The sequence below is a fragment of the Hoplias malabaricus genome, chromosome 2 (genome assembly GCF_029633855.1).
Source record: "Hoplias malabaricus isolate fHopMal1 chromosome 2, fHopMal1.hap1, whole genome shotgun sequence".
Classification (NCBI taxonomy): Eukaryota; Metazoa; Chordata; class Actinopteri; order Characiformes; family Erythrinidae; genus Hoplias; species Hoplias malabaricus.
Genome location: NC_089801.1, coordinates 22,757,535 through 22,776,162, shown reverse-complemented (window position 1 = coordinate 22,776,162; position 18,628 = coordinate 22,757,535). Strand labels below are relative to the sequence as shown.

At 37.9% G+C, this 18,628-nt stretch overlaps 2 protein-coding genes across 8 annotated transcripts in view; one reads left to right on the top strand and one right to left on the bottom strand.

Annotated features, from left to right (window-relative positions):
* Positions 1-11,148, bottom strand: part of pigl (phosphatidylinositol glycan anchor biosynthesis, class L) — a 32,837-nt gene extending 21,689 nt beyond the window's left edge. For both annotated transcript variants that reach the window (XM_066660262.1, XM_066660263.1), the window contains exons 1-2: positions 10,853-11,148; positions 9,065-9,164 (exon numbers count right to left, since the gene is read on the bottom strand). In XM_066660262.1, the coding sequence (XP_066516359.1) occupies positions 9,065-9,164; positions 10,853-11,123 (371 nt within the window). In that variant the 5' untranslated portion in view covers positions 11,124-11,148. The remainder of the gene's footprint in view (positions 1-9,064; positions 9,165-10,852) is intronic.
* Positions 11,149-12,610: 1,462 nt separating this feature from the next.
* ncor1 (nuclear receptor corepressor 1) overlaps positions 12,611-18,628 on the top strand; it is an 83,707-nt gene continuing 77,689 nt past the window's right edge. For 4 of the 6 annotated variants that reach the window (XM_066651974.1, XM_066651989.1, XM_066651982.1 and 1 more), the window contains exon 1: positions 12,611-12,948. The gene's annotated coding sequence lies outside the window, so the exon portion shown is untranslated. Of the gene's footprint in view, positions 12,949-13,017; positions 13,145-18,628 lie in introns of those variants that run through there. The other 2 variants (XM_066651966.1, XM_066651957.1) reach the window with 2 other exon arrangements.

Genomic DNA, 18,628 nt, shown 5'->3' with positions numbered 1-18,628 from the left:
TTCCTTTAATACCCTTCTATATCATATACTGTTACACATAAACAAGATTGAGATTATTCAACAATTCACCGTGGGTTAAAACATGTACGTGATTTTCACCGTGGGTTAAAACATGTACGTGATTATCTTTTGATAAATAAAGCTTTCATTCTGTTAGTTAGGTATTAAGTAAGTTCCAGTGCAAAACTAAATACAGGGGGTCCTCGACTGACGACGTTGATCCGTTCCAACGTCGCGTCGTAAACCGATTTTCGGTGTAACTCGGAACATGCGTACATACTGCACGTAAATAACATACTGTAAGCACTTATCCTATCCTAACACCTATCCCGTGTATTCTCCCGTCGCGCACACCAAACACGAAGTTCGAGTTACGACGTTTACGACGCAAAACCACTTGAGTCGAAACAAGGCTTTATACAGTAAATGGGAGATGTGTCGTAACCACGAAACCACGTATCCCGAGGACCTCCTGTAAGCAAAGTGTCACACATACAACAAAACTATGACAAAACTATTCTGCTAATATTAATCCAAACTAAGTTAAATAAGAAAATTTAAAAAAATATGTCTGTACTTTTGCATAAAGCTCACACCAAAATGCAGATGTAAATCTCTGTAGAGGTTGTTTTGACTTATTTTCCCTTTGGAAATCAGCAAAAGTTTGACAAGGGCTTCCTGATACCTTTGTGTACAACTGTATTCTACCTGAGTACATGCTAAGGGAAAGAAAGGCTGTTTAAATACGTTATTACCCAAAAAACTATCAGTTTAGGATCCATATAGTTTAAGGACATTCCACAATGAGGAAAACAGTAGCTCTGGAAGCTAAAACGTGCCTGTTCTTTGGCTCATTTGTCCACAGAGGAAGTCAAACAGCCTCATTCGCTAACACACAAAGCTGCAGCTAAAACAGTTCTGTACTTTAAAACCCTCGCCACATTATAATTTAAAAGCTTCCCACATTTAACATACCGAACATTGCTTAAGGACAGAGGGAGAAACAAGAGAAAATTCTTGGCATGGGTGAGCGAGCGTGGTTGCTGAACGTTTCTCTCCTGGAACAGACAGAAGTTCCCTCAAATGTTTTAGATGGTGGTGGGGTATTAGGGAGAAAAAAGATATAGGGAGAGGGAGAGAGAGAGAGAGAGAGAGAGAGAGAGAGAGAGAGAGAGAGAGAGAGATAGTTTATCTTGTTTTCTCGTGACAACCTCTTGGCAGGGAGTGTGTTTCCCGTGCCGTCTGGTGATTGCATTAGCTGAGCGCTTCTCTTGACCCCAGCCTCCAGTGCTAGATTCAGCCCCTGACTTACAGCCAATAAATCAGACAGGATTTATTTTCTTTCTAGAATCGATTTATAATTAAACACAGAGGAAGGGAGTAAGAGGAGTGTAAAACACAGTCCACTAATGGCTTATGCTGTCCTTGTTTTTGTTGCCAGTGTGTCATTGATGGCAGAACTTTGGACAATTCTGTTTCAATATGTCTTCCAATGTAATTGTCGTATTAACTGGTGCACCATTCAACAACTCATCCAGCTGTCCTCCTGCCTCCCAGCTCATGTCGTAATTAAGTTGGCGACATAATTCTTGTAATGTAATATTCATAATATTGAGAGTATACCGGACTAGGATGTTTGTATCGCCACATGAATCAAATCATGATCCTAGTGTGTCATTACATTTTGACCAGTAAAAGTCATTTTTACAAGCAACATTTCAGGGAGGTATTAGAAATAAAATGTTCCAATAAATACATACATACAGTTAGAGACAAGATTTTAGAAATTTATATCACAATATACTTCTTATTCAACACAATTCAGATATCAATATTAACTATAAAATTGCCACAGAAAAACTGCAAAGGACTGAAAGCTACATGACATCACCGTCAAACAACGCCTCTTGGCACCATCAATATTAATATTTTTAAACTAACTTTAAAATTAAGTGCAGTGAACTGATGGCAGAGCCCTGTAATGAACAACAGTCAGTGACAGATGCTGTAAATACTATATACTGAAATACTGAAAATGTGTATAAAAAGCATATCATTGTTACTGAAACATTTTATATTGCGATGTATACTGATATTGAATTATTGTCCAGCCCTAGTTAAAAGGTGAGCGAATGTCAGAAAGAGAGGGAAATGATGAAATATATAAATTTAGAACCAGAACTGGAGAGGGAGAGGGAGAGATACAGAATGACCGAGAGAGACAGAATGAGAGAGAGACAGAAAGAGAGAAACAAAAGAGATATGTGTATGGAGGTGATCTTGGTGTGTGCAGCAGGATCAGTGGAGCATACTCAGGTGTGCGGTTATCAGAAGAGATTTCCTAGCGTTCATTGCACAGCAGAGGCTGTGGTACATGAGGGGGAGGGTATTGACAGAGAGACATGTGACCTGAGATAACAGCAAAAGTATGGTCTGACCATATGTATACATGCTTTGTGTGTGTGTGTGTGTGTGTGTGTGTGTGTGTGTGTGTGTCTGTCTGTTTATATTCCCTGAGGGTAAAGAATACAGAACGGTTGCAATGTGGACTCATCCTGCTACTGATCCGTTGGACAACCTCTGTTGAACCAGCTCTGAGCCTGAATGACCCTGATTGGATTTACATACACACAAACCTCCACGGAAGATTACAGCGGGCAGCAGTTGCTTAGGTCATGCTGCGTTACCCACCACCCTGACCTTTCTGAGACCTTTACTGTACAGCGTGTGTGTGTGTACGCGGGCCAGTGATATGTAAGAGCAAGGTCCTTACAGAATTATACTGTGTGTACTCAGTGGACATTTTGTCAACACCCCCGAGCAGTTATTTTCATTCATACAAGACAAGGCTCCTATCTATTTGAATGAGGATAGACCTTACAACCTAAAGCTTGAAGAAACAATAATGGATCAAATAATATTCTGCGGTCTTTACACAAGATGTTGAAACATTGTTGTGAGCATTAGTAAGATATGCCACAGAGGTTTGATGATTAGTTCTGGGCATACTATAACTCACCCTCAAGGTACTAGATAAAATGACATCACTCCAGAGAATGCAGTTCCACTGCTTCACAGCTCACTTCTAGGGATCTGATATTTAGCACTGGAATGGTGACCTTAAACTCACATGTGGCTGCTCCAGAGTATCATATTCTACTGGCAAAATGTACATGCAATTGCATGGCAGCATTAGGGGTGGGTACGCCTAAAGTGTCTGAACTTTTAGCTGAGCACAAAATAGGAAAACACATCACTTTGATCAAGATTGGAGTATGTGAAGGGCTCTGGGTGATGCCAAAAGCTTGCCCAGAGTCTTCAGCAATCTGGACGTTGGCAGACAAGCATGGAGAAAGATAAAGAGCTTTGTGTGTGTGTGTGAGTGAACCTAAGCAGCCTGAGAGTAGGGACAAGGGGAAAGGGAAGTGATTGCAAAGATTAAGAAGTGAGCTCATGGGTATGAACTGAAAACACTGGAGGGGGCAGAGACACATAGGGGGAGGGGTGAGAGAGTGAGAGGTAGATAGGGAGGGAGGGAGAGAGGGAGAGAGAGGCCAGACTAAACAAGATCTGATCAAAGTTCAGTCGCTGGATTGGTCATTATCTGAAGATAAAACAGAAAGCTCTCTGAGGGCATGTGAGGACATAACAAAACATTAAGCTGCTCCAGTGTAGATAAAGAAATATGTTATAACAATAATAATGATAACAATTATAATAGGCCCACATAGTTTTTGGCACAGATCTGCATACACTTTTGACTGGTTTGATAAATAATTTAACTCAAGGTTTAATGATTCAAGGTATAACTGAAACTACAGAACTTTCTTTCTATTTGTGATTCTGTGACTTCTCAATACCCAGAAGAACTGTAGGAATTCCATATAGACTCACTTAGCGAAACGGAGTGAGAAGTTAGATGAGCTCTGTGGCAGCTGACCTTGAGCTGCTGCTGTGTTTGAGAGCGCCAAGGGCCGTGTCTGGAGGAAGCTGAGCTCTTTTTAGGGCCTGGTGTGTATTACACCGGGGCCATGATTCTCCTGGGGAACTCGCACTGCTGTTGTTAGATGTGGGGTGGGGTTTGGCTGATGGAAAAACAGCTCCAGAAATGTCTCTCCCATGACAGAGCACATTTGTTGAGAACATGGAGCATGTTCAACTCACAGTTTGAATTCTCCACCTCCACACATTAGCTTGCTTAACGATACTAAAGGAGACTCCCTTCGACTCGGCCCACAACCAGAACACATGGAGAGAATCCAGCCTTTTCTCTCTGGATACCAATTCTGGACTCTGATATCAGCTGATACTATACCAGTGCTCTATCAAGGCATGAATGATATAGAGCAGAAAAGTTCTGCAACAAAAAAGGCAGGCAAAGGTTCCATGGAGGTTGATATAAGAATTAAAGGTAATTGGCACAATTGTGGGGAACTGCTATTCTCTTGTTTGCTTACATTCAGAAGTTCTGCATCTTTTAAGGTGGAATAGTATGTCTGAGGGGGAAGAAGACTGTTGTTTGTACATGGCTTAAGTTTAACTTGTCTCTAAGCTTTTGTTCACTGTTTGAATTACCACAGAAACTCATATAACTTAAGTTGCTTCGTTTTGTCGAATTCGGTCCGTGTTTATTTTCATGCAGTTAGGTCCCTCCTGAAATTAGACTCAGTTTCATCACTAGAAAAAATGAGTCAATATTATCCACCTTTGGAGCAGGTATAGAGCAATGTTCATGCTTTTCGATGTTTGGGCATATATTTGTTGCCTTAATTTTTATATTGTCTTGTCCCAATTTCTATGTGCTAGTAACACTGGTAAAGGCAATATATTCAGTCAGTATAACAACGTCTTGTTAGGATATGCAAACAGCAGAAATGGTAAAAAAGGGCCATTTCTTGAAGAAATTGCAGGACTTCTTTCAATAACGTGGGAGGCCAGAGAATCAAATTGGCTGTTTCGGACATGGTGGTCTGGAGATCTGCTTGTAGCAGGAGCTGATGAACTGCCCTCTGCCATGAATTCTGAAGCCACGCTCCTCACATCCCACAGGGTGAGGGCTGAGAAACCTTTTTTTATTTGGATCTCACCACAAATTTTGGGTAATGGTTAAAGCAGTTGCTCCCGAAGGACACTTGTAATATGGGAATGACTGTGCTTAGCGTATACCTGATACTCAGGCACTTAATGGAGTGTTAGGTTTTGCCAGCGGATTTTGAAGAGACAGCAGAGAAGATTATAATCGCAACTGCAAGACTTGTGTGAGTGTGCACACACACTCACACAGCTGTTTTATATAAACGCCACCATAGCACATTGCTTGGCTGGATGTCAGGTGATATTCTTAGAACATCTGACTTTGATCAGAAAAGGATCCAGTGATAACTGAGGACTGCAAATTGAGATGTCTCCTACTTTAAGTCACAGATTAAGAGAAAGAGAAATGATGCAGGATGATACAAACAAACCTGATTATTTACAAGCCTGTATGTCTAAATACAATTAGGGTAATTTGGTGGTTCACACTGGTCTAAATAAATGCTAAGCTATCCAGCACTGATATATAACCAAAAGGCTATTTCCTGTTATAGTCTGGGTTAATCCAGGCAATCATCTTGCCCTTGGCGGTATGGAAAAGTGGGGAAAGGGCTGTACTTACTCATCTGGTGCAGTGAATCTATTTGCCCAAGGGTGGCTACCCTGGGGTTCAAATATCTTATTGTATAAAAAATGTACATATGTCACACCTGATACTGGGTGCTATGGAAGGCTCCTTTCAGATGTTTTAACATAGCCCACCTACATCATTGGAGGACTTCTTTTAAAAGCGTAGTTCAAGATTGTAATCAAAAAAAGCTCTCCAGTCTGTTTGCATACTCAAAACAGGTCTACTGTGTTTACGAACTCCAGTGTCTGTAAATTAGTAGTCTCAGCCACAGACATTCCTTCCACAAGTTGACGATCATTGTCAGGATTCTGCCAGTTGCATTCTGATTAGCTCTCTGTACATCAGTGTATACGTACTTCCGTGTATCATTTTGGACTTGCTCTTATTAGTCTGACATCAATCATAAAGACTGCCTCCTTCTGCACGTCATGCCAAAATAGCAGACTTGTGATTGGTCCTTTTGTGTGTCAGTCAAATTTCTTTTCCTAAAGACTCTCCCTGTCTGTAAATGAGTACAAAAACAAACTCTCTGTTTGGTTTGCTAAGCTTTCTCTCTCTCTCTCTGATTATGGCAGAGGCATCTGGTGTTTTTAGACAAAGGAGAAAAGCACAAAAATATATTAGGATTGCTCTAATATTGACCTATTTTTGCTGTTTCTGATCACTTAAGCTGTAGATGTTTCCAAACTCTGAAGATGGCTAACTGCATTAGCAAAAGTGCTAAAAAATTAAACCACTCCTGTTACAAATGACATTCTGTGGTAATTAGTGGTAAAGAATGAATAAAAACTTACAGACAAGTTAAACGTCATCCACATACAAACATTCACATTGTTTTTTCCCCTCAAACACACTGTTGCACCTTAAAAAAAAAAACAAAAAAAAAAACACAGCGCTTAGAACTTTGTTTCCCCCAATCTTAGACATTCCATTTAAGACCAAATTTGGCCGACCATTTTTCAATTATTTCTCACACAAAGCGAGTCAGGCTAATCTCAAACTCTAAACCCTAGGAGGTTAAGAAAGCTGACACGCTCATCAAAATCACAACCACTGTAAAATCAGCCAAGACCGTAATCAGCTCCAAAACTCGATCTGCAATCAGCCTGTTTATTACTTTCTTCTTGGCCAAAGTTAGTTGTAAACACATAATGTCAAAAAGGTAAGCTGGGTAATTTGGCTTGACGGATATGAATCTCAACTTTCTACAGAATTCTTGACTTATTTCATTAACTGTAGGTTTCAATGAGCTTGAGTATAAAAATGGGGGAAAACTTATATAAGACTTAAATATAATGTGGGCCCAAGGGTGGATCTTGAAATCCACAGATCAGCACTGTTCCTCTGCAAAGCTTGGTAAATACAATCCTGACATTATTAAATCTGTGGCTGGTGATCTAGATATCTCTTTCAGCGTCTCAACATCTGAAACATGGCCAGACCCATTACATCATCTCTGTTCCTATCCATTTGCACGAACAAGGATTTGTCCGCTCATTCCTTCTAGAGACATTCACCATAGGCAGCTCAGAGGGAACAGAGAAGAAGCCATGACTAGCCTTGTGTTCTGAAGGTCAGAGAGACTCTAGGGTGTAATTTCTGGTTCAGTGAGATTATAGTGGATGAGGAAAGACAAATGATGACTCAGAAAAAAAAACAGTACCAGTGAAGGCCGCATGTCAGAGATGGAAAACTTAAAATTAGGCCCACGAATAAACATTGTGCAGATGTGGACTGGACACTGCTCTGAGGAAAAACACATTTACCACCAGCAGGTCGCCTGGGTAATCAGTTACACTGGCAAAAAGTGTTTCTTCACATAACATGGCCCTTGGTGATCTATTCTCCGGATGAGTCATGGAACTCCTAAGGCTGGCCTTGATTTCCAAACACTTTTGTGAACAAAGGTTTGGACAAAGTGGTCAAATTGCCTGTTTGGCTGAATCATAAAGTGCAAATAAGTTAATGTTCTTGCAAATTTTAGTCCACATTCTGTTCATTTGCTAAGTTTAATATATATATATATATATATATATATATATATATATATATATATATAAAATATAAATATAAAATATAAAATGAACTTTAAACTTTGCACAAAACAAGATAAGTATTGGGTGATACACCAAATATACAGTTACTGAGTGCTGCTTAAATACTGATATTTATTATGATGAGGAAAGCATATGGTTATTTTTATAACATTTACTATGATAACAATAAAATACTATCACTCAGCTGTTAACTCCACAGCCAATCACCAATCTATATTTCAGATGAAGCATTCTTATTAGCTCACTGATTCAACAACTTATTTTTCATTAATACTTAAATAATTTTTCAAAATATTTTACAAGTTCTATAATCAGCACTAACTCAGCTGCCTCAGATTATTTACTTCGTAAAATTGGATAAGGTTAAAACAGAGGACACATTTTACTAGGAGAAAATATCGAGCCCCCCTCTACTTGTTACATCATAAACCTGATCCAGAAACATTACTTCTGCCCTGAGAAGCTTTGTGCGTCCAGGCTGCTGGCCGTTTATCGCTCCAGTGACAGAAGGGCCCCCATACATCAGCTCAGTTGGACTGCAGCCCTGTTGTGGAGAGAATGGGCAGGCTTGATTTGTAGCCTGACCACTGTTTGCTCTCTCAGTAGTCGGGGGAGAGAGAGAGAAGGGGAGGGGTTCAGACCCAGCAGGACACGCCCTTAATGGCTGTGCTCGATAGGACCGAGGCCTCTGGGGTGGGCATGCAGGGTCTCGCTGTTTATTTACAGCAAAACAGAAGGAACCTACAACGCACCCACAAGGAGTAGATCTGCTTTTGTTGTCAGCATGGAAGGCTGACGGATGAAAAACCCCTTGATTTGCCGAATGGGACACTTCTGAGGCTCATGAGTTCTGTACTACACACTGAATTCCCAGGGTTTATTCCCCTTTTCAGTCCAGCAATATTCTGTCAATAGCTAAGTGTCTCATTTTACATATATTTTAAGTACATCAGAATTAGGGATGTGTTAATATAGAGTATAATATAATTACTTTGAAATACTTCATGTCTAAGACTATGGTTCAGAATCTAATCTCAAAATACCATTTATTTTGAACGCTGTAATATACATATTAGGGCAAAATTGTGGACATTTTGGTCAATATTGTACAGACTTAAGGATCCCAAAAGATTTCATAATTTATACAGTCAGTGGATGTATTTTTCTATTTTCAATTCGCATTTTGCACTTGTTTAGTTAATCAGTGCTTTACTGATTGGAACATTTCATGCAGGATTTTACACTCAAAACAGTATCTTGCTTGAAGTGCAATCTACAAAGCCTACATGCAGATTGGAAAATTAAAATTTTCTTAGACAGAAACATGTTTGGCTGTTCTTACTTGTTATCAATAATGGTGACTTGGTCGGCTGATATTCCCAAAACTTCACAGCTGTCAAGGAGCTCTTCTCTACGCTGGGCACCTTGATTGTAGTAATTTCCTACACATTACACAAGCATTGTTGGATAAATTAATAAAAAAAAAAACTTAATAGTTCAGTCCACATCTGTTGACTTTATTCTTTATTAATCCCAAAGATACTGGATGGTGCACAATCAACACAGAAAACACTGCTCCATAATCCAATACTGAGGGGCTATATACTACTCTAGTTGAGGGGTTATAGTTCGGCATTGGGCATGGTGACCTTGGGTTCATGTGCAGCTTCTCCAGAGCAACCCAGACTTTTGGCAATGCATCTTTAGGAGGATTATAAAAAGTGTGGGTCCACCTGAAATTTGTAAGCAATATGTACACAGCAGAAGCTGAATTCACATATTTTAATTGTAGGAACATTAAAAACTGATTTCCAGAAAAGTTGGAATATTTCTTTTAAACTGCAGTAAGAAATATTATTCTGTGATTTGGTTGTTGTTTTGCAGCTTTATGTACCTGATAAAAGACACAATGATCAGATTCCCAATGCTTTCACTGACCATGTTTCTTGTATTTTGAAAATATAAACAAATAAATTTTACGCCTGCAAAACACTCGAAAAATTACACTGGGATTGGACAAATTAAGAGTGAAACTTTTGACAGAAATTTGCTGCAATAATCAGGTGAACATAACAGGTGTAAAAGGAGCATCCACCAAAGGCTCAACATTGTACCAAAAGACTTTAGGGAATTGACAAAGAGTTCACAAAGTACATCTGAAATGCAGCCAACTCCTCTGGGTTCAAGCTAATCTCAGACGGTCGCAAAGAAACTACTAGTAGAAACTAGTGCTGTGGTCAGGAGTCTACGTTTCTCTGTGCCAAAAACAAAAGGAACTTTTTAACTTTTATCAGCGATACGGGGTAAAAAACCAACATATGCCAAGCTTTGGGGAGCATCAATGGCCAGTGTCTGTGTTCTTTATATATGTGTGAAGGTACAACTGATGCGGAGGCGAGATGTCAAGGTGATGTCTCCTCTTAGAAAGTCAATAGTAATTTCAGCAAGAGAATGACAGGCCTTAGTCTACAAGTGTTACAAGAGTGTAGCTTCAGACACAGACTAGGCTGTCTACGGTCCAGATCTGCCTCCTTTGGTGCATCATGAAATAGAGAATCAGTGGTGAATGAAAACCGCAACAACTTTTGCCATTTTTAATTATCCAATCACACCAACTTGTGATATATTCTCCATGTGCATGTTTACATTTTATGTTCATTTTTTTTTTATTTGAACATATTTTTCAGTACTTTTTGTTCTTGACTTATATATTATATAATGATCATATTGTTAATATTTAGTTTGCTACCTTTCTATCGATGTGTACCTATGCATCCATATGCTGCTCTAAACATTGTAAAATTCCTCGCTTGTGGATCTATTAAATGATCCTATCTTATTAAACCGTTTGATTACAATGAAAGGAAGGGTAACAGTGGTAAACGTGTGTGTGTCACATCAGTTGTTAGTGTGCCGCAGGCGTCAAATTCTAAATCTGTTTTGTGCTTTTCTCAAGTACAAAATACAAGCTCAAGCGAATGAACCAATCAACGAATCCTGTTTGTATTGCATTTTAAGAACAAAACACGGACGACACATCCACTTGATTACAATATCAATATAGATTTCTTTAAATGCAAATGCTTAGACCCTTGATAATCACTGGTTTAATGTGAAACTGAAGACGTACCTGAAGACATGCAAAGCAAACGTAAGGATGCGTTTGACTCAGAGAGTTTTAAAATTGAAGGCGCGAAAAACATGCACTCGTCGTCGGGATGCGCCGTTACAACAAGCGCTTTAACACCATTTTCCCCTACTGAACCCCAGAGAGAGTTTAAAGCTCTGTTAGTACGTAGAGAACGAAAAAGAGGTGTTTGTTTCAGTCTACGATATAAAACATTAACAGAAATAAAGTAACCCAGGAAACAGAAAGCAGCCGCACAGACCAAAACAAACATGTTTCTCAGAGAAGTCCGGGCGGAACGCCGTCATGGTACAATAAAGGTTCCTGCTGTACATCAAGGATTTCCTCTAAAACTGCTTACAGTGGGCAATATTGTAACATTAATATAAGCAGCTGTAAAGTATTGGCGCAGTGTTGACTTATAAGGCTATAAAACTTAAACAACGCTTGTCTTTTGAAAAACGGAACATCTCGGGTGTATTTCAATATGCTGTATGCTGCCTATTTAGTGAACTATATAGCTCAGGAATTTATGGCTTCTACACTCAAAATACTGCATTAAACATTTAAATACCTGGTTTAGAACTCATACTAAAATATAAATGTTTTCATATTTGGATATATGATAAACTGTGTCTAGTATAGGACTCTAATGTACAAGACAATAGAGCACTTGTTAGGGGGAAATTAGATTTTTAGGCACGCTCTTAAAGCATGTTTATGTGCATGTTTATATTTTTTGCACGCCGTAATTTTCAGATCCGTTAATGTTAACGTTCTTTAAAAATGTATTTCAGTGTCTGACTCGTGTATGCTTATTAATTATTCTACGCGTAATGTGACAGGAATAGCTTAAACGGTTTGGGTGTGGAAGGCAAGGATTCATATGAATGTGTCGTCCGAGAACGGAGAAAGGAATCGGCTCATTGAGATGAATAATTTTGCTAAACTTAAAGTGTGAATTTGTGGGGAGTTCTTACCACACTAGATCCAGTGGGCCATTATATGTTGCCCATATTTTAATGTCTCCCTCCCATAATTATATAGTTCACGTGTTTATAGTACTGGTTGATGTTTTAAAATCATTACAGATTTTATTGTTCCTTTTTTATTAATAAATTAAATTATGATACATATACAACTGTCGAATTATATTTGAGTTTTTAAGACAAGTCAAAATTCCCCAGAGGTTTTGCTGTAAATGGCAACTTGGAAAAACTTGAAGAAAAACTTTATGATGCATAAGGAATAAAAGAGAAAGAACATTATGTATCCTACATCTTTAAAACAGTTCTCCAATTACTATCTAGTAAAGTAAATTGTTATAAGCCAATACCCATAAGTATCTACAAATATATTAATAATAATAATAGTAATATTAATAATAATAATAATAAAAACAGACGTTTCGTTGCTGGGTTAAAAAAATTCTAAGGAAAAGGTGTTAAAATTTCTGCTTTCACAAAATGCCTGAATAAGCATTTTGAATACACCTTTCAGTGAAAATCGAGTGTTTAATCACGTTAACAAGTCATTTGGTGTTTATTATATGTGTTAAATGGGGTATCATATGGAATAAGGAGACAATGTCATGGAAAATAACTTCTAAATATGAAATACTGACTAAAATATATTATTGTTTCAGCGGATTAATCAATGACATGAACGGGACTAAGAGTCGACTCCTATGCTATGAATTGAATCGATTTATTTGACTCTCTGAAAAGAGCCAGAATGCCTATCGGTAGAGAGAGGGGGAACTTTTCACGTCACTGCGGTGTCCTAGCTGGTCCACACAAAACAAATGGCCAAACTATGTATTTCAGGGTCGAGTAGGGAGTAGGAGTGTTCGTAGTAGCTCAGAATAGGAGTTACGTTTGTGGGGACGCTTAAATCAGAAGCTTTGGGTTGAAAAATTCCCAGAGTAGGTGCAAAGCCATTGTAGTTGTTTTGGTGCTTCGAGGACAAATAGTGCGTTAGAGGTTGATGTGCAGCTCAGTGTCTGCAGCACGCACAGTCCGTCAGTTGCGCACAAAAACGCGCTTTAGTCTGATAAATTCACCTATGATACACTCTCCGAAGAGATATGCGGACATGAGGTGAGTTAAATTATTTTTCTAATGTTTTTCGGTCGCTGAGAATACCTTACAACCCGGCTTTTAAAGAACGTTTCTGGAGCGGCGGATTAATCTGAAGTTGTGAGGCGCAGTTAGCTTAGCTGGTCGAAGATGGCGACTCGGTCTGGAAAGCGAAGGTGAAGAAGTGAAGCTAGCGCAATTTAACGTTATTTTGTTGGTAATGTGACAAGCTTTAAATACTCTGACAAGGGGCTCTCATTCTCATTTTGGGTGTCTAAAATAACAGCTGCATTTTGAGCAGTTATGTGTTAGAACGCGCCTTATATGCGAGGCTGAAGTTGGCTTCCTATTCACCAGCTTCTTGTTCTAATTTTCAGTTCCACCTTAAAACGTATAGCAGTTACGTTCTCGGGTCTCGGCGCCAGAATGCAAGTGCTGCACAAGTTAAGGTGGAACGGACAACTGAAACAAGAAGCTAACCTCAGCTTCGTGCGTTAGCTTGTGGTACAGTAAGAAAGGTTTAGATAAATGTTAAGTCTCGAATAAACCTGCATAAATATCTGAACCCATTTTAGAAAATATATATATTTTAAATGTTTGTTCACTAGCAATCTCTTGAATAACTGTATAAAGGGGTTTGGTGTTTTTGGTAAAGACTCGGTAGCAATGTGTTCAAGGCTGTAGTCTTGAGGTCTTTTAAAGATATTCTAATGATTTTGCCAAACTTTAGATTGTGTATGTCATTTGGAGAACAGCTGCCATGTAGATTTTTCATTCAATAATTGAAAAAAGAAGAAATGGTATAATTTGCATTTATTCTTCAGGTAATTAGAATAATACACAATTCTGATGAGATTGTGACTTGTGGAATATCCAATATATATCTTATTGAAGTGAATGTTTTCAGGCAAAATGATTATTATTTTTTTTTATATACAACCTGTAAAGACAAGGGGATTATTTGAGGCATAATCTGTTAAATTCATTAAAACATGAATGCAAAACTAAGATGTAGACCTTTTTGATACTTTTTAAGAATAATTTTAAACATGTACTTAGGTTGTTGTAAAGGACAGCCATTTTTATTTCCTTTAATATACATATACTGCTTTACACCTTACATTTCATCAGCTGTCCGCAATTGTGCACTTTGAAATTCTACTGTTACACAATAGTATGTTTTCCTCTTTTTTTCTTTTTTTTGCCCCACTTCACCCTGTTTAATGGTGAATACCTCATAGAACCACCACAGAGCAGGTCTTCTGAGTGTCCTACTCAGCATTGCAGTGATACTGACATGGAGGTGATGTGTTAGTGTGTGTTAAGTTGTTAAGTACAGACCAGACACAGCAGTACTGCTGGAGTTTTTAACCCAACAGTGTCCCTGCTGCACTGAGAATCATTCACCAATCAAAAATATCCAGCAGTGTCCCGTGGGAAGCGTCCAGTGACCCTTTATGAAGGAGTAGAAGACGACCAACAAGGTAGGTGTCTAACTGAGTGGACTGTGAATAGGTTGTCTTTAAAATCTCCAGCAGCACTACTGTGTCTGGTCCACTTATGCCAGCCAAACACGCATTAATTCCTCACCACCACTTCAGTGTCACTGCAGCGCTAAAAATAATCCACTATCTGAATAATACCTGTTCTGTGTGGGTTCACACCCTTAAAGAACAGAGAGTAAGGGGACTAACAATGTATGTAGAGCAACAGGTTGACTCTAATCATTAATTTTATAACTATAAAGTTCACTTATATTTTAAAGATAAGCAGAGGAAAAGGTGCTGGAAAATTTGTGTGAATATTTTTTTTTCTTGTATAGACAAAGTATTTGTGAATATAAAATTACTTGCACACAAATGACACCCTATTCATAGAGTCATCTAATTTCTCACCTCAGTTTGGTTCTCTCAGTTTTAGCGTTCTGCCTTTTTAAATTTTCATTCATTTATTTATTTTAACATATTTCCTGCTTTCTGCAGAGATGTGACTAGATTTAAAAATTTTTGACCCTCTTCATTGAACTTGGCTTTGGAAGTGCAACTAAATATGTTTGTAGTCTTCTGTGTTGACAAAACCAGTACATGATTCGTTGAGACCCATTCAGAATAAGGGAGCTTCATACATGATAAAAAAATGGGAACATTGGCTTAATTTTTTCTATTACAGCATGTCTTTGATTTGTCCTTGCTGAAGCAGCCATGTCTAATCAAAAAGGGTGTTTTGGATCCATGTTCTGTGGCCTACATCTTATTTTTGATTCTTAAACTCAAAGCAGAATCTCATGTTTTGTAGTTTCTTTTGAACTACTTTGTGCTGTGTGTTAGAGCCCAGACTCATATATTTTTCTGTTATGTTGTAAATCATGTCATTCATTTGATATGAAATACAAAATTCTAGAGACATTTACCAAGTAAATATATTTCTTGGTGTTGCTGACTGGAACTAGCCGTCCAAAGGGTTCAAGCTAATGCTTCCAAAAGCTTCCTCACAGAAGCTGATGGATAAAATGTTTACTTGATCCCTGAGATATTAATATTGAGTTTATATATAATATAAAAACAGAAAAAAGCATGCAGAAAGCCAGAAGACAATATAGTTTAAAATGTTTGGCCTTGAATTTCATTATTTTCTTTTATTTTTTAAAAATTAGATGTTCAGTTCGTTTCTCACTCTGGGCATGTGCAGTGGCTGGAAGTATAAAGAGACAGGTAGTAGCTAGTACTAATGTTACTACTGTGGGTTATTTGTGAAATTTGCGGGTAGCTGTGTGTGTGGGTCTTGATGGGGGTGGGTATCTCCCCTTCTAAATATGAATTTCTACCCACTTTAAATATGGATTGTTTGAAATTTTTAACATTGACTTATCTCCATTTAATAAGTGGAGTAAGGCAAACACTAAATGATCTGCTTCTTTAAAATCTGAGGACTTACACTAGACACTAAAAATAGTAGCATAGTTTACAGCAAAGGATAGAGTATGTGGATTTCTGTTTTGTTTTAACCATGAATGATGATCTGTTGGGTTTAGGCATGTATGTGTAAAAAAAAAAAAATGTAGAGACAAAACTCATACATACATTGAATAAAGCAGATAGATCTGAGTGAACGTTTCCCAACGTAAATGTGATTATTTTTAATTTATTTGATTTCTCTTCTCATAAACTGCTCTTGATGTACACTGCATGCTAGTCTTGGTAGTCTCCCAAATGGGGAGTTGATAGCAAAAGAGCAAGTTCTTTGACCTGGGACATGTCCTTCTAGGTCTTACATATACATCCCTGACACCTCAATGCTATCTAAGCACCTGTTCTCTACAGCTGGCTATATAGCCTTCGTAAAATAGAGCCAGCCTTAGACCAGAACATGGGACATGTTAACATGTGTGTCTTCTGATGAAAATCCTTGTAGAAAGAGGAAGGGCTGGGTGAGGGCAACCACAGAACCCAAGCATAGCACAATTAATTTTTTAGATTTTTGTATGCTGAAACATGTGTTAGCTCGTACATTACTTTGTTTTGTGTTGTTTTCATTAATTAGAATATTTAAACAAACAATATATTAAGCAATATAAGTACCTAAGTGCCATTTAATATATTGTAGATAACAAAGAATATATTATTTTAAAAGGGCAGTGTTCATTATGCAATAAATGTTAGTTTAATCAATATTGGCTTTATAAAGTTTTGAGTAATTTAAGAAAAATTGACAAATTTATCGATTAGAAAAATAGATTACTTTTGCCTCTTTAACATAAACATTACATTTCAGAAGACATTTGCAGGTTCAGTAGCTTGGGTAGTAAATAAAATGTCTCTATTTGTATTGTAGACATTGTGGATCTTGTCAACATTTTTCAAATCTCACATCAGAATACTCCCATGGAAATTTTGTATATGTTTATAAATGTTAAAAAAAATGCCATTTGAAGGTGTGCATAAGTAAATGTCAGCATTGGCCAACAATTCCACATTTATAAATTTGGGGCACTTCACTAATCAGACTTAACCTTTTCAGTGCATTCTAACCAAATTAATCAACTCCTGGGTTTCCAGGACCAATAGCAAAGGCTTAGTGAACAACTCACTTTAAAAGATTTACACAGTTTCCTCTTCATGTAATTATTTTATATTTGAAGAAGCCTGTTTTTAAACATATTTTGTAGATTAAAGCTGACTTTCACCAGGAGGTAAAAATATTTCTATTTGATGTTGGCTGGTTTGATACCTGTGGGTTTAGATCAGCATTAAGAAATATATTTGAGTGCGGTTACTTTCCAGGAAAGAGTTTGTTCTGAGTATGCTTGGGTTTGTGTCATCAAAATATTACTTTATTCCCCAAATGTTTTCTTAAAGTTGTCTATTCAGGGTCAGTCCTAACCTGTCTTTTCAAACAGGTGTTAATTAAAGTAAATTATTTTGGCCATTCAGCTGTTAATTTATTGAATGGTTAGCTGCCTACTCCACTACATTGTGATGAATGTTGTAGGGAAAAATTAGCATGATGCAAACAATGTTAAAATGGACAGTACCTGTCTGCATTTATACAATCACAAATGGCAAATACACACTGTTTTTTTACTTTGCTTAAATTTTAATTTTAAAACTAAATCAGATCTTAAAACACACCACATTGATTCTTCTAAAATACAAGGCAAAATCTGGCTCTCATTGTCTTGCATTATTCATGAGCTCAAATATTGCTTGGTCACCAATCCCAGCTTTGGATAATCGGCACATTTCAAACTTTTTATTGCCAGTTGAGCATCTCATCTGTAATTTCTGAACTGAAATACTGCATCAGCTGAACCAGTCCTGCCTCAGACTGTGTTTAAGGGCTACAATGCCTATTTTTCACTGCATGTTGCCTTTAGTTTTTATAAGTGTTGCTTAATCTGCTGGCAGGGGGACAGTGGTAGTCTAACACAGGATGTATAATTATTGTGCTGTGTCTGCGGCCAGGCTGAGCAGGGAGCGTGCAGAAAAATCCTACAGGGGCAGGCTGCCACGTTGACTCAGTTTTGGAGGTTTCTGTCAACTTGACAATATTATGTCCTTTCCTCCTCTATCTTTGTATAAAAAGATTGTTGAGTTGATTACACTGTCAGTGTTATGTTGATCATTAGTTTTGTTGTCAGCGTGACATGACTTTAGAATTATTAAATTGCTAGCTATAATGTCAAGATTATATTGTTGGTCATAAAGTTGTTGGTTATCTGATGTATATGTACTTTCTTATTGTTACTGTTTAGAGGCAGAATGCAGTTGCAAACAATAAGTAATCAAGCACAAGAATTTTCCATTAGCTGTTTTTGAGACCTGGGTGGCCCTTTTTCCATCAGGCTCCTGGTACCAGACACTTTCTTTCATGCTTAAACTGATGAATAAGCTGATTTCTTATAAGCCAAATTTATTGTTTATGTTAATGGAAAGCAGAATACGGTTAACCTAGTCTCTGTGCCCCTAAAGTTCAATTTTCCAGTCCTTGCAGTCCTGGCACCACCACACAGCTTATGGTTTTAGCTGTCGCGTTTGGAGCTGTGCATGAGCTGAAATTCTGTAAGAGGCCCACAGGTGCTAGAGGACATTTACTGATTCTGTGCCCAGCAGACATTGGACACGCTCCTTGCCCTTTTGTACTGATCTGGGACCTGTTTTGCTTACTGTGCTTGCTAGATTCAGTAGATGTGGCGTCAGTAGAG